The sequence below is a fragment of the Brachypodium distachyon genome, chromosome 3 (genome assembly GCF_000005505.3).
Source record: "Brachypodium distachyon strain Bd21 chromosome 3, Brachypodium_distachyon_v3.0, whole genome shotgun sequence".
NCBI lineage: Eukaryota > Viridiplantae > Streptophyta > Magnoliopsida > Poales > Poaceae > Brachypodium > Brachypodium distachyon.
Window position 1 is genome coordinate 2,769,933 of NC_016133.3, and position 15,526 is coordinate 2,785,458.

Genomic DNA, 15,526 nt, shown 5'->3' on the forward strand with positions numbered 1-15,526 from the left:
ATATGGTCGTGGCAGCTTCCGGTGCAGTGGTTCTCCTCGGCAGTAAGGTCCCAGCTTAATTAAATTCGATCGTGGCCATGAACAGTAGTGATCTTGTGCTAAACGTGGCATACCAAATAAACGTAAGATCGAGGAGCCGGTGAATTCCAACCGAAGCATCCGATACTGGTCACACGTACGGTGATGCGTGTGTTCCATCGCTAGCTAAACACACACTGACAAACACGCACACCACCTGAGGGCGACACCGCAACGGCCGGACTCTACCTACAACACTACACTATTACGCGGAGCCACAAAGTACACACTGGCTTTTGCCAAAATCAGGCTTGGATAGCTTGGCTTCTTCCTTGCATCTTCCGTCCTTTTCATTCGGTGATTTGGTATATTTTGTGTAGTTGTTGTTGTTTTTCCCTCTCGGGATTTTCAATTCGATCTAGTTCCCACTGTAGAATAGACCGAGAACGGAGAATATATATCCCCCGAGAATATCAACATACGGGTATGCGCGCCTATTTGAAGCACGAGGAGGGAGAGGAGTGGGGCTAAAGTGAGATTGACCAAGGTTCTCAAGGATATTGGACTTTCTTTACTTCTGTATTCCGAGACGTCATTCACATGGGTGTATTTGTTAGCCAGAGTACGTAGTACATAAAAAAAAAATAGTACCACTAGGATGTATTTTTTATGAATCGGAGGGAGTACAAGATTATGCAAATATTTCGTCACGACGAAAAACTAACGATATGATACTCTATTAAGTGTACCGCTCGATCAATCAAATTGATTTTTCTACCAATAGTAAAAGGGAAACAGAGCGATCCATGCCATCATGTATCTCACATGATACATCATCCATGGAATAAGACACCAGAGCAACATTCTACTTTGACAAACAAGCCAAGCGGTTGATCCCATCAACATCATCCAACAACCAGACGGAGATCATGCATGCGCACAACACATACTGTAATCTAATCTGTACATGAGTACATGACAGCATATCTTGCATAACACGGTCGGCCGTTAGGAGGGACGCATCTCACTTACTTAAGGTTTCCAATTAATCGATCGTCGTACCATAATATACATGTTTTTGTCGATCAAAAATAAAAATAAAAGGGTAGCTAGGAGGAGTACTATATAGTCGTAGTCGGTGCATACATACATTATATGCATTCCTTGCATTCAACGGTTCGTCATCCGGTCGTCACATTCCATGTATGCACGCGTCAGGAAGAAACTGGGTCAACTCGACCGATCGACCAGTAATCAGTTCCCATCAGTGTGTAGAAAGAAGGATCATAATTAAGATCTTGAACTTTAACATACGTGTGCTTTCAAACTATAGCTAGAGTAGTTTCAACGCCGAACCCTTGACGACGGCCGGACGGCCGGACGCCGATCGAGTTAACGAATTAATCATGCATGCATCACCAGGTCAAGGTCCATCTCCCAATTATTACCACTACTACTACTACATATACCTACCTGATCAGTGTCTCCAAGCAAAGTGCTTGATTGGTTGATCGAGCTCCAAGCTATATAGTAGCTAGAAAGCTACCAGTAGATGTAGAAGTTTGTTGTATGGAAACGTTCACACATTGTCTCGCTGAGGAAAAATCTATGTATGGGTGCATATTCAAACCCCCAAAGTTTTTGGTTGTTATGGGGGAAAAAGGAGGGTTATGGGGAAAAGGAGGACACAAAGGTTGAACATACGCGTATATATATGACCCTTTTTGTTTACTTAATTGATTTACTAGTTTAGTAGAGGCGAAATGATTGTGTTGTTTGTATGATTAGACACTCTCTTTGGATCGTGGGATTTTGTAAGGATTTAAGTCGTAAATTAACAAATGCCATTTGGACAAAAGGATATATAGTGCTACTGATTTTATGTTTTATGATAGGTTTCTATGTTTTTCCTGTGTTATTTCCAATAAGTATTTCTACTGTATCCGGCCGTATTTTGTTTTTCTCTGTTTCTCAACCCGTATCCTTATCACCTGAACAAAAAATGCTGTTTTACTTATACGAGCCAAAAGGTCCCTTGTTGTAATTACATCCCAATTTGACTTTGCTGGTGATTAAGAAACGAATTGGAGGGGAGAAATTAAGAACTGCTAGCTGCCGGAAAATGCCTAACTACCTTGATTTCCTGGACCACCGGTCGACATCGATCAGTGGAAAAGAGCAACAACGATAGTATCCACACTTCTAACTTAATTGCTATAGAACTCCAAAGAAGACTGCAAATCAAACAATCTATATGCAATGTAAGGTACAGTAATCATACGATCGTCAGACTTTTCTTATACTTTATTCAAAAAGCAATTACATGGCTCCTCTAGCTTTTCCTCCCGGTTTGTTTTCTTCCGCTAGCCGGCCGGCCAAGTTTTTCTTTTCTTTTTTCGACACCAGCCGGCCGGGCCTAAGTTCGTTGAGAGCTTTCTCACGGGAAAAAAATATATAGAAATTTAAGTTCGCTGAGAGGTGATCAAGAGAAAACCATCATGGTGCGCTAGTCCATTATTTTCTTTTCTTTTGGGTAAGTAACGTACTAACGACTGCAGATGTGTAGTTGTGAGGTGAGCAATCGTAGCTAAAGCTATCTACGAAGATGTGTATATCCAAACAGATTTTGAAAGAGGCTCGTGCAGCTATAAGCTAGCGTCGGCGTGAGCTGACACACAAGTTTTTTTCTTTTTCTTTGGGAAGGGAACACGAGGATTAGGAAAGCCGCACTTAGCTGGGCCGTTCATTTGCGTGGGCTGCTTATATCTCTGATGGGCTTCGGAGCCGGAAACTGCCGTGAGGCGCAGGCAGGCAGGTTGCGCGAGCGAAGGCATGCTCGATTAGTACCACCTTGCCTGTGGAGAAGGGCTGGAAGGTCGAGGGAGGCTATAAAGGGAGGCGGAGGGCAGCGTTCCAAAGCATACCTTTCTCGGCCTTTTGGCTAAGATCAAGTGTAGTATCTGTTCTTATCAGTTTAATATCTGATATGTGGGCCATGTGCCCACAACGATATTAAATTTATTTTTCGTGGGGGAAGGCCCGCCACGGTAGCTTGCTGCCGGGGCCTTCATGTGTCGCTTGGGCTTTGCACTACCGCCCAGGCCTGGCGCACCCCAACCAATTCCAAATTAAAGATTTTAGTCCCCTCAATTTTTTTTATTTAAAGATTTTAGTACTGAGTATTGCAACTAATTTTTCCCACAAAGGTAATCATGGTACATAATGGTTCGGCTCTCACAAAGCATTGCAACTAATTTAACACAACCGTGTAAAAGAATAGTTCTCGTGTAGGAAGCTGCAGGCTCGATTTGCGAAGGCAAGAGAGGATTACGCCACGGGCGTTTTGGAACCTGTCGTTCCTCTTTTCTGTTTTCCTCTGATGGCCGGCCGGCCAAGTTGGTTGAGAGCTCCAGAAAACCACTCTTGATAGTCCAGTTTTTCCTTTCGGGTAAGCAACATACAAACGATAGCTATCACATCGTGGGCCGTCTCTCTTGTGCCCAATCTAGCGAGCTTGACAAGGCTAGCTTGCTCTCCGGAACACTGATCGAGTTCAGTTCCTGCAGGAAACAAACAGGGGAAACATGCATTCAAAACGAAAGCCTAGAGGCATTATCCGCGAGTAATTGGGGAATGATACCTGTGGACCATGCCTTACCAGTTTATTTCATTCCAGATATAGTCATTATCAAATGACAGCACAAGAACCAATCAGAATCCAGCATCCTGGACTATCTCCCCTGTACAGAAAGTGAAATGACTGTATGGGATTTTCATGTACACGGATTAAGGATGCTGCAGTTAATTAAGGATCTGCATTCTGCAAGGTGTCGTACTGCAGGCAGGTCTGCTACTGCCAAGAATTTGTAGGGAGGATTAGTCATACATCTCTTTAAGATAAACACTTACCAGCCATAAATTGACTATACTCATGAACAATCGATTAGATTAGAGTATTCACTCTCTGGACATATCATTCGGATGAGCAGAGGGAGGGACGCACATAAATTAGATGCTGCTAGGTGGGTGGATCACTTGCGTCGCGTGCAACATCCCAATCAATCCGGAGACGATCGAGCTATAAATATGCAGACGTCCCTCTCCGATCCACAAAGTGCAAGAACAAGTACTTATGTAGCTAGCATACAGATAGTCATATATTTCTTCCGATCTTAAATTATTGTCGAAATATTACATGCATCTAGACGTTTTTTAAGAATAGATACATTCATTTAGTCAAATTTGATTCAAAAATTTAGGATGAGAACAGTACATTTTTATTCCCCATGCATTCGTGAGACCTTGGAGAAAACCAAATCCGAGACTTATGGTGTTAGACTGCACCCACGAATGCACGCTCCTGTTGGCGTGCGGGGCTGTGCCTGTCATCAAGGGGCTGAAAAGCGGTTGTGCTGATTAGATTGCACGCATAACCTGACCCGTTATTTTGTCAGTCATCCTCAGGATCATGTGGCCATTTATAGGGAGCAAGTAATCGGTCCCGGAAACAAGATGTCAGATCCAACATTTTGAGAAGAAGGTAGCAAGTAACCAACAATGTCGACTTTGCCATAATAACTTCAGCGGTTGGTTTTCTATTAGAAGTCTTTTCTTCTTAAACCTTTCTTTTTATTAGATGATTTTTTTTTTGCTGTTCGATTAGATCCTGAGGGATGCCGAGACTTCCAATTTCCCCCCTCCTTTGTAATACTCCGTCCATTCTATAATACAACGTGTATAGATTTTTCTCATTTGTTTCACAATACACCTCATTTGTCTTTTGATACTCGCACCCGACCAATAACTATTCGCATCTATTTATTATTAATCCAATATGAGTGGTCAGGCACTAGAAACGAGAGCTGCCTTGGTTCAAGTGCACAAATTTATATGAGGTGTATTTTGGAGAGTAAAATACACCACTAGTCCATGAACTCGGCAAAAATGAACACTTTAGTCCACGAACTCGAAAAACGCACACTTAAACCCCTAAACTGGGCTACCGTGTCACTTTAGTCCAAAAACAATTCGGCGAGGCTTAAACACGCCTTGTGGCTGCCACGTCGGTTTCGGCCAGGACCGCGGGCTGCTATTCGATTTTCTTAAGTTTTTTTTTTGCAAAATCACCATGCCCGAGCCGCCTGCGAGGGGCAAGGCGGCCGCACCCAGACATGGATCGTGGGGCCTTGAGAACCACGTCGTTGGTTGCTATCAAATCCACAATGCTCAATTTTGACGAGAGAACGCCGGTGAAGGGGTAGCCGAAGCCGACGTGGCGTGTTCAAGCCTCGCCGAACCATTTTTGGACTAAAGTGACACATTAGTTCTAGTTTAGAGGTTTAAGTGTGCGTTTTTTGAGTTCGTAGACTAAAGTGTTCATTTTTACCGAATTCATGGACTAGTGGTGTATTTTACTCTATTTTGAAATAAAGGAAGTACGAGCTCTGAAAATCCATGCCCAACATGTCGTTTTAGAGACGTGTGCCTTACATTGTTTCTTCGTACAGCTGTGTGAATAGCATGTGAGAGTGGGAGACAGTGAAAACAAGCAAAACAAAGCCAATCGCAAGAAATAAAGTAAACCTAACATGTGAGAGCGAGAGACAGTGAAAACAAGAATAACAAAGCCAATCGCAAGAAATAAAATACACCTAACATCATGTGAGAGTGACAGAAAGTAAACAAAAGGTAGCATAGCGAAGCCAATCGCCAAGCTATTGTTGTGCTTGGGAGCCCCATACAGTCGAGAGAGCAGGCTGCAGAGGCCAGAGGGGCAGCCAGGAGTAGGACGCCGGACGCCCAAGTGCAGGCACTAGCTGTTTGATTTGATCTGTTTCAATGCTCTGCCTCATATTTGGATTTTCAATTCCTGCACAGTTAAAAAATAGCTAATTAATCAATCAATCAATCAATTAATTAATTAATTAGAGCCACTGGTTTAACAGACTATCTGACTGTGCATCCACGTATGCATATGACATGGCTAGCCAGCGGAGCAACATTTCAACCAAAGTGATCGATGACCTTACAAGCTAAAGTGGCTAAAGTTTGTTTCAGGTTTGAGGTGACCTCCCTGGTCACTTTTTATGTAAGAAAATCGATTCACTCTGCAAAACTCAAATGTCAATGCGTCCGGTAAATTTGTGCACAGCGGCACGAAGGAGAGAGCAGGAGCAGATTGAATCTTGCGGCCAAGCAAGCAGCGCAGCTACCCCCTCCTTCTCAGCACCTTCAGATCTTGCCCCTCGGCGGCGTGCCACCCCAATTGCGGGAGGGCGAAAAGAAGAAAAAATGATCCGGAATAACGCCATGTGCGGGTGGAATGGGCGGTGCCACAAAGATGCAATTTGTCTGGTTCGACGTACAGGCAACATCCACGGTACTCACCACCAACTGCAATTTATATTCATTTTACCGGTATGAATATTGTATCAAATTGACAATCTTCAGTTTTATACACATCATTCCCAATAGTTCTAGATCCATTTGTCTTGGCTTATGGCAGTTTAGACTTTCTCACAGGTTGCTGCTCTTCCTCGAGGCTAATACTTTTCTTTTTCTATCCATTTTCCTACATGTTTGCTAAGAGTGGAAACAATGCCATATTTCTTTACATTGCTCTTGTTACACAGTTCAGGTTAACTAACTATCCATTATGTGATTGTGAGATTAGTTCATTTCTTCTCCTTTCCGTTCCTATTTTCAATTGCTGCTATTACTTATTAAAAAAACAGTTTTTGTAATGACTAGAAAACTGAAAAATTACAAATGACCGGCGAGCGCAATAGGAGGGAATTGGGTGGTGTGTGTGGTGGTCGGCAGTGGTGGTCGGTTGCAACGCATCGGTACTTCACTAGAAAAACAATCCGAATGCACGTGCGTTGTTACGGATCGACAAACTTATATGCGATTTTTTACTACGTATCTCACTGCACGCAAATATAATAATAAACAAAAATATAATATTCAGGAAAACAAATTAAATTAAATCATCATGAGCCATGTAGCTAATTGGCTTCATAGTGAGAAGGGCTTTTGGGTTTTAAAACAAAACTGCAAGCAACCCAAAAGACATCATACACGTTTTTATTTTATGATCATGAATTGTAAGAGGCGTTTATAGTTTTAAAAGAGCTTGATTGACTTCAAACACATATTTAAGAATTTTCTTAAGAGAAGACCTACGTAAATTCCGTGCTCAAGGTCAGATTGTTTCATTAGCATTTCACAACCATCTAGGTGTATGCTAAATGAACCAATATACGGACATCAGTGCTGAAGAAATCCTTTCAATTAATAATGATTACCATCAGAAAGGACTCAAATTAGTTCCTTGACTTGTGTAGAGAACAGGATGAGGTAGTCATGGATGTCAACCAGGTCCAGATGGAGTGCATCTAGATTCTGCTGCTGATTTTGCTTTGCGTCTGAAGCCATATCGAGATCGGAGCTCTTCTTCTTCCCCACCAATTCTGCGACGGGACCGCCGCCTCTTTCGCGCCCAGGAGCTCGAGCACTAGCGTTTCTCCGCGTCGGCAGCCTCCAGCCGCGCCTCCGACCGCGTCAACCGACTCATGCACGGTTGCCAGGGGCGCTCGCACCGTCGGGTGCAGAATCGTGGCGTGACGATGTCGGTGACGGCCGCCTGCCCCTGCATCTGATCCCTCCGATTTTATCTTTCATGTCCCCTATTTCGCCTTACGTAGATCAAATCGATGGTGGTTACGGGAACCGAGGAACACGAGGAGGACAAAGATATCTAGCATGATTCCATCTATGATTAAAAACGGGCCTTAATTGCTAGGTCTAAGAGTAGGAAATGTGCTTAATTTATGGGTCGTCATGAATCAGCGTCCCAGTCATGATCCTTGCATCTCACACGTCGACCCCGACCTTCGATTCGGATGCCGTTTCCGGTTCGAGGAACGCCGCGTCGTTCCGCATTCCCATTTGCTCTCCTACGTCCTGTGGTGCATGATTGTCTATGTAATTGTATTGTAGTAATAGTTCGGATGAATGCACATTTTCTGTCTTTAACAAAAAATATAGATAATTCACAGAGAGTAGTCAGTCGGAGATTTTGGTGTCTGCTTCCTGTTTGTTGCAGCCCTTTGCTCAGACTGCGAGGCTTATGACATTTTGTGCGCAGTACTGGTGGCAGTCGCGTCAAAGGAAGCTGCGCTGAAAGATAATGCAGAGAACAGGAAGCCGAAATATTTGTATAATGATGCTCAATGTGAGGATCAGGATTTGAACTCTAGTGTGTGAAGTCATGCACCCACAACTCCACCGCCACACCAAAAGGTGTTTTTCATTTTTTCCCAAAATTTTCTAAGATGCATTTTTGTCTGTTGCATGTTATGATATATTGTCTAGTGATATTTATGTTAAATATTAATTGTTATAATATTATATGTCAAATCAACCATAATCGAAAGATCGTAATACAAATATTTATAACATAGAATGTATGACAATTATTATGATTTGCAAACAGTTTTTTAGTGGAGTGAGCAGACGATCAACAATTCAAATCTTTATAAGAGTAAAACTATAGTTATATTTTGCTTCCAAAGATATCTTCAAAGTTAACGACCTAAAAATATCAAGTAGATATTTGGCATAATAAACAATGCCCTTCTCCATACTTCGAGAGATATGCTACCTTATGAGGAAAAACTACACAATCTAAAACATAGTATGTGAGTCTGTCAAAATCAGAACTCATAAAACAAATAAATACACCACGTGGGCATGGTAATCATATTCACTGTTATTAAGTAAAATGATTTTCCTACCAATTTTCGTTAAGCAAGAAATACGACTAAAGGTACGACAATTAAGACATCGATGAGCAATCATACATGGACATCAATAGTATATAGCCAAAATATGCAGAAGTTGCGTCTCCCCGAGAACTAATTTTTGCAGGCTATATCGTCGTCGATTGCTTAAAGTCACGTTGGAACGTCACACACACCACCTCACACGGGCGTCGTCGTCGAAGATTGGCCACCGATGTATGCGACAATTAACCCGTCGTCACTACCTCGTACGACGTCTTTCTCAAACCCCGTCCAAATGCATAGTTTGGCAAGTCATCCCCATCGCCGCTTCTAATGTAAATTAGTTGAAATTTTGCAGATTTATTTTATACAGAGACGCAAATAAAAATTCTAAAGGACCAAACAAATGTACATCTAACAATGATTTAATAATTTGTCTTAACTTGATGCAAGGGTTACGTCATCTAACACGAGTTTGTCATTTTTTCATCCATGTTTTTTTAAACATTATACTCCTTGGTTAGTTGGCCCAGCTATACGGTGCCGTGTCTGGGTTTGAAGAAATCAGGCTTCACCGGACCGCATCCGGGCCAGACCCGTTTAACCTTAGACTGGCCAGTGCCGGGCAGGGCCGGCCTGATGGTCACCAATAGCTATACCCCTTCTCCTCCTCTAAAAAAAAAAGAAAAGAAAAAGCTATACCCCCTCTGCCCATCTCCTTGCCGAGCCCCAGCCCCCTCGCTCCGTGGATCTTCTTCCTCCTCGCGGAGCGCCGCCACCCATCCCGCTGCCGAGCGCCCGAGGCCCCTAGCTCGTCTTCCTCCTCGCTCGAGCGCCTCCACCGCAGGTTGATCTCCCCTTCGATTCTCTCGCTCCCGACCGTTTCTCCTCCCATCACCCCACGAACGGATTCCGCCCTTTAGATCCCCGTTTCATAATCTTCCCCAATTCGTAACTGAGGCAAAAATCAAGGTAGGGCGGGCGCCCTACCTTGCCCTACTGGGTCCTCCGCCCGTGTGGCCTAGTGATCTGTTGTAGTTGATATATTCTTGATGGTAGCACTAACATCTTGGTCATAATTAGTGTCAAATTTTGGAGTAGTGCCAAACTTGGTGATAATTGATGTGTCGAGTTTGGAACGTCTTGTTTTGGACAGTGCAGAACTTTGTGAAATACCCAGAGCAAAATATGTTGTAGCAAGAAACTTGCATCAAATATTTGTGTTGGACCATGGGTTTCATTCAGTCTAGCTTCGATGATGTGTTATGGTGTGCGCAGTTGTTCTCTTCTGTTTGACAAGAATCTTGTATTGGTTGGATCTATAGAGAAATTTGCTTTGTAAGAACTGTTGTGCTATCTATGCGCAAAAAAAGAGAGAATGTTGTGCTATCTGTCGTTTTCTGAAATTAGAAGCATTGCTAGAAATTATGTCTGTAGTATTTCTGAACTAGGTGGTGATTTTATTCTGAAACTGGGTGATGATTTGTTCTGCTGTATGATTCTCAAGTAAGACAGCAGTGGCTTGTAAACCATTTCAGTGGTTTCAGAACTTTATGTATGTGTCAGTAGTTCCTTCATCTTAGAGTATTAATTTTTTACTAATTTTATCTTCCGTGTAGCAAGTTCAAATTATCCGCCACTGTCACCTGTATATTAATTTGTTACTGATTTTATCTTAGAGTATTGGCAAGTTGTAGTAGCGACAGCAGCAAGATCCTCTGCTTCTTCTCGTTGTGTGCAGTACTGGTACTATTTGATTTGGGTCTCGGGTGCATGCATGTATTATGTGAGCAGTAGCTCTGTTAAACTGAAAACTGGACATGGCTGTCCAATTTTTGTCCTTGTATTATGTGAGCAGTAGCACTGTTAAACGATAGTATGCAGAAATGCGTTTGATCTTATTTTTAGCATATTTTTTCAATTGTCATGTTGGCTAGATTGCTGTTTAGACCTGAAAGTTGTTAGGCATATTTGTAGGGTGCTGGAAGGGTCTGTTTTGTGGTATTTGTATCCTTTACTACCTGTTGGCTCTCTATGACATCCTCTTCTTGGTCTTTTTGCAAGGTGACTTCTTGGATCAATTTCTTGTATTGTTTCTAGCAAGGTTGTAGTTGCTATTTGTTCATGCCCTACTGCTATGTGTTCTTGTCGTGTGCTGTTCAGGGCTTCAGGCCCCACTGCTCAGAGTGTATGTACTTGCTATATGTAGCAGTGGTCAAGTATTCCCTCCGTTCCTAAATTCTTGTCGTTGTTTTAGTACAAATTTGAACTAAAACAGCGACAAGAATTTAGGAACGGAGGAATATTATTTTTGGTCTTTGTAGCAGTGGCCAAGCGTTTGTTCTTGCAAGGTAGCCTCTATTTCTTATTGTTGCTGTGCTGCTGTATTGGTGCTGTGCCTTCCTAGTAGTCATTTTCTATTTCCTATTCTATAGTGGAATGTTGGACATGGATTTCTTGTGTTTCTTGCTATTTCCTTGTTGTTTTTGTGTTGATGTTGTACTGTAGATGTTTAGTGTCATGTCCCTGTCATCTTGTGTTGGGAACATTGTATATGTGAATATTCATAGCTTTCATCACCATCAGGATGGGTGCCATGAAACTTATCTTGTATATGCTAATATTCATAGCTTTGAAACTTATTGCTAATAATTTCTTATGAATATCACTATCTTATAATCTGAGCCAGCATATATGATATAAAATCGTACCTATTTTTAGGTTGCTGAAGTGACAACTACGAGGCCATCCCTCTACTGTTCTTGATCTGATTAATCTTGACTCTCTTTTGCAAGGTAAGCTACTGTTCGTGTCCTGTTACCTGCTGTTTATTTGTACTGCTGCTCATGTACTGTTAATTACTGTTCATTAGTTATGTTTGTTAATTGCTGTTTATTTAATTGATGTGTATTGTTTATTAATTAAGCTAATTAGTTAGGCTAATTAATTACCTTATATGTGGGAACATAGCGGGAAAGCAGCAAGATGTGAAAACAGCAAGCTGAGGGTTCTAAGGGGTAGCAGAGTATCTCTGCTAGAACATCTATTTTTCTCTTATTACTTGCCCGTTAGAACCCTCAGCTTATGTTTTCACATCTTGTACACGGAGGAACGTGGATTAACTAACATCTGTCACCGTATGGGTCTTAACAGATTTATATATTATTGTTGCAGGTCTTTGTAACGAATTTACATATCATTGATGCAGGTCTTTGGTTTGGTGCCCTTAGCCTGTTGATAACACAGCAAATCAGCAGCTAAGCATGGCGGATGATTCAATGGTTGCGAGTTTCTGGGGGCCTGTTACATCATCAACTGAGTTGTGCGAGGAGAATTATGCACGCTCATCATATATTGCAGAATTCTACAATACTCTCTCTAATGCTCCATGCATTCTTTTGGCGCTTATTGGACTTGTGAATGCTCTCCACCAACGTTTTGAGAAAAGATTCAGTGTCTTGCACATATCCAATATGATACTTGCTATTGGGAGTATCATCTTCCACGCAACCTTGCAACATGTGTAAGTTTTTGTTAACTGTAGCAGTATTTTGAGATGCTATAATTTGCCATCTGTACTGTAATGATGTGATTGCCAGAATATTTGTAGGTATTGCAAGGACTATCTTTACCATGTATGTCTTTACTCACTATTCCATTCTATCTTAGAATGCTGTTCTTTCTCTTAGAGGCATCTTACGGTTAGCTCATAATTTAGTCATTGCATCATGTTCTCATTTGAAGAAAACATGCTACTCCCTCCATTTTTCTTTATAAGGCGCGTATATTTTTCTCACGAATATTACGCAGCACTCGAGCCAGAAAGCGTACCGCAATTGCCTCATGAATGCAGACCCCAACTCCCATGAAAAAAACTCCTTGACCACCAAAACAAACTACTCCACCGATTTTTCCTCCACGTGTGCAGCCCTGGGCGCTGTTTTCTCCTCGCGTGGAGTGGTTAGATGCTGCGCGCCTTACATTTTGGAAATTGACATGAAATTGTATACGCCCTATAATGAGAAATGGAGGGAGTAGTTTCTTTCTACTGTTTTATTAGGTATGATTTTACTTCAAAATATTAAACTTGAATGTCGTGCTACCTTCCATTTGGAGAAAAATAGTCATACACGGAAGGCCAGACATTAAAGCTCTAGAGAGCATCAGTGATGTCTTTGGTTATGAGATTCAATATATGTCATTGCATTGATTCAAGGAGTTTGGTTACTTCTGAATTTGTTGCTTCCTATAGTATCTTCAGTTTGTTTTTTTGGCTGGTTTTCTGTCTACAATATTTATTTATTTTATGCAATGTACTTACTGTTTATTTGGACCATATGAAATTTCATTAGTGATAATCTCAGTATCAACTTCTGAAAGGACTCATGCTTCTTGATCACTATTAGGTGAACAAATGTTTTTTTACTCTTATTTGCCTGTATCACCTGACTGACCTTGTACAGATTAGTAACTGAAAGTTGACCGACAAATTTGTTTTAGTGTCGGCCCAACTAATTGTCGTTTGCAAGTCACAAAGCCTTGAACTGTATCTGAATTGCATGCACACACCAAAAGAATCACCGAGCAAATACATCACATCTCTTTGCTACTAGTATTTGGATTCTAATTTTTTACGTGGCCAGGAGTTCAATCCGGAAATGCTCATTCTATTCCCTTCATGATTTGAAAATTGATTCCTTGTGGGAGTTAGAGGTATTTGTAAATTGCAAAGAACAATAGGGCCACCTTCAATTATTTGAAGTTTATTGGTTGCAAATGTAGGCAAGGAATCACATTAGTTTTGTTTTTGCCTTCGGGTCATTATTTCTTTAGAGCTATTGTAGTTGTAGCAATTCAAGTTGCAGATATGAAGAGATGTAGTTGTAATTCTGGTTTGAAGTTTATGGTTTAAGTACTAGCTACACTCAAAAAGATGTGCAGCTTTATTATGTACCAAAAGCACCAAGAGCCCTAACTATGGTGGCAGTAATGTTATCTAAATGTGACATTTTTGGTTGTAGATTTTTTAATTTTACTTCCATCTTAATTTATTTTTCTTTTCATGTGCTGTTTAGTTTTGTTTCTACTTTGCCCATCTAGCTTAAAGATCTACCACCTTAGTACCTGTTTCTTTGATGGAGAATCATATCTAACTCGATAAAAGCTGTCCCAGATCTATGATTAGGGAATTGTAAGTACTCCATAGGTTCATAGCCTATGTACAGTGTTTGTGATTCAGACTGGGGTGTGCAAGTTAGCGATTGCCCTTTTTATTTTTCTTATTGTGTCAAAGGTGGTACATTTTATCATAGATCATCACATGCATTTATTGGTAAACTGCCAGTTTCAGCATGTCTCTAGCTTCTGTTGAACTCTGCTGGATTCTGTATTGCTTTAATATGTGCAATATATTGATTTGTTCTGGTCTCATTTTGTTTTCCAGTCTACAACAGAGCGATGAGACTCCAATGGTGTGGGAGATCCTGCTATATCTGTATGTCCTTTATTCACCGGACTGGCATTACAGGAGCACCATGCCTACTTTCCTTGTCTTCTATGGTGCCGCATTTGCTGCAGTTCATTTCTTCGTTCGATTCCAAGTAGTATTCAAGTTGCATTACATTGGCCTCTGCCTCCTCTGCATCCCGCGGATGTACAAGTACTACATACAGACAAAGGACTTGGCTGCCAAGCGGCTCGCAAAGCTGTGGGTTCTTACTATATTTCTGGCAACTCTTTGCTGGCTAGTTGATCGCATCTTCTGTAAGAAGCTTTCGCACTGGTACATCAACCCGCAGGGGCATGCATGGTGGCACGTGCTTATGGGGTTTAACTCATACTTTGCAAACACATTCTTAATGTTTTGCCGGGCTCAGCAGCGTGGGTGGGAGCCACGTATTACCCATCTTTTTGGGTTATTGCCTTATGTTAAGCTTCAGAAATCCAGAAAGAGGGAGTGAGTTCTTTGATGATCAATGGTGTTCTCCAGGACCTGAAATCAATGTCTGCCATGTGCGCAAAAACAAGCTGTGGCATTTTTGTATATGGGCTTCCATCTGATTTTGGACTACAAATGTTATGATGTCTCACTGGATTTTGGTAACTTTAACTGACGCCTGTTTTATACCATACTTAATCGCAAATCAGAGATTAGTTGGAGTGTTCACCACTTAGTTCTGGTCTTTTTTGGTTCCTCTTCAGTTTGCCTTTCCGTACTAGTAGGCTGTGTTTTATTTATTCTTTTGATTTGCCTTGAATGAGGTTGAATTGTATTAGTTAACTTTGCTTCGTATGACTATAGAATCATCTTATAACTATCAATTCTTTGCGAATGATGGTATCTGTGTAAACTTCTGTGTGATAGCTGTGCTATTACGTTTGATACCTGTAGATTTAGAACAGGTAAAACACCTGCTGCCAGCAGAAGACTGGCCATGGTCTCGTCTTTATCAGTTGAGCTTGAAAGCTGTGTACATAGCGAGTTCATTTGCCGTGACAAAAAGAACATGAAGGAATCCTTTAGTCCACCCCTTGGTCCTCCCCCGGCTCAAGCTCTAAACTCCCCGTCCTTTAGTCCACCCCTTCGTCCCCGACAACACCGGATATCGCGGATGCAAAATCAAGGATGACACCACCGAAACATGATTTTCGCTAACTAGGTTCAGCCAAAGCCGGACACCTAAGATAAAGAACTTGCCACCCATAAATTTACTAATGCTCTC

The 15,526-nt window shown here is 41.6% G+C and overlaps 1 protein-coding gene, 1 long non-coding RNA gene and 1 other non-coding gene across 5 annotated transcripts; all 3 read left to right on the plus strand.

The window, feature by feature from the left end:
* Positions 1 to 2,938: 2,938 nt before the first annotated feature.
* Positions 2,939 to 3,135, plus strand: LOC112272132. Its single transcript, XR_002965828.1, has one exon. It is a non-coding gene; the product is annotated as a U2 spliceosomal RNA (small nuclear RNA).
* On the plus strand, positions 2,944 to 3,763 carry LOC112271839. The gene is made up of 2 exons (XR_002965328.1): positions 2,944 to 3,224; positions 3,310 to 3,763. It is a non-coding gene; the product is annotated as an uncharacterized LOC112271839 (long non-coding RNA).
* A 5,722-nt stretch (positions 3,764 to 9,485) lies between these two features.
* Positions 9,486 to 15,136, plus strand: LOC100833813 (alkaline ceramidase). 3 transcript variants are annotated; one of them, XM_010235520.3, is made up of 5 exons: positions 9,486 to 9,651; positions 10,782 to 10,868; positions 11,526 to 11,599; positions 12,013 to 12,327; positions 14,248 to 15,136. In XM_010235520.3, exons 4-5 carry the CDS (start codon positions 12,068 to 12,070, stop codon positions 14,762 to 14,764), a joined length of 777 nt encoding a protein of 258 aa, XP_010233822.1. In that variant the 5' UTR covers positions 9,486 to 9,651; positions 10,782 to 10,868; positions 11,526 to 11,599; positions 12,013 to 12,067; the 3' UTR covers positions 14,765 to 15,136. The 3 variants fall into 3 exon arrangements, with proteins under 3 accessions (XP_010233822.1, XP_003575206.1, XP_024317618.1); XM_003575158.4 differs by lacking the exon at positions 10,782 to 10,868; XM_024461850.1 differs by lacking the exons at positions 9,486 to 9,651; positions 10,782 to 10,868; positions 11,526 to 11,599 and adding an exon at positions 12,415 to 12,439 and having other exon boundaries at positions 12,187 to 12,327.
* The last annotated feature ends 390 nt before the right edge of the window (positions 15,137 to 15,526 follow it).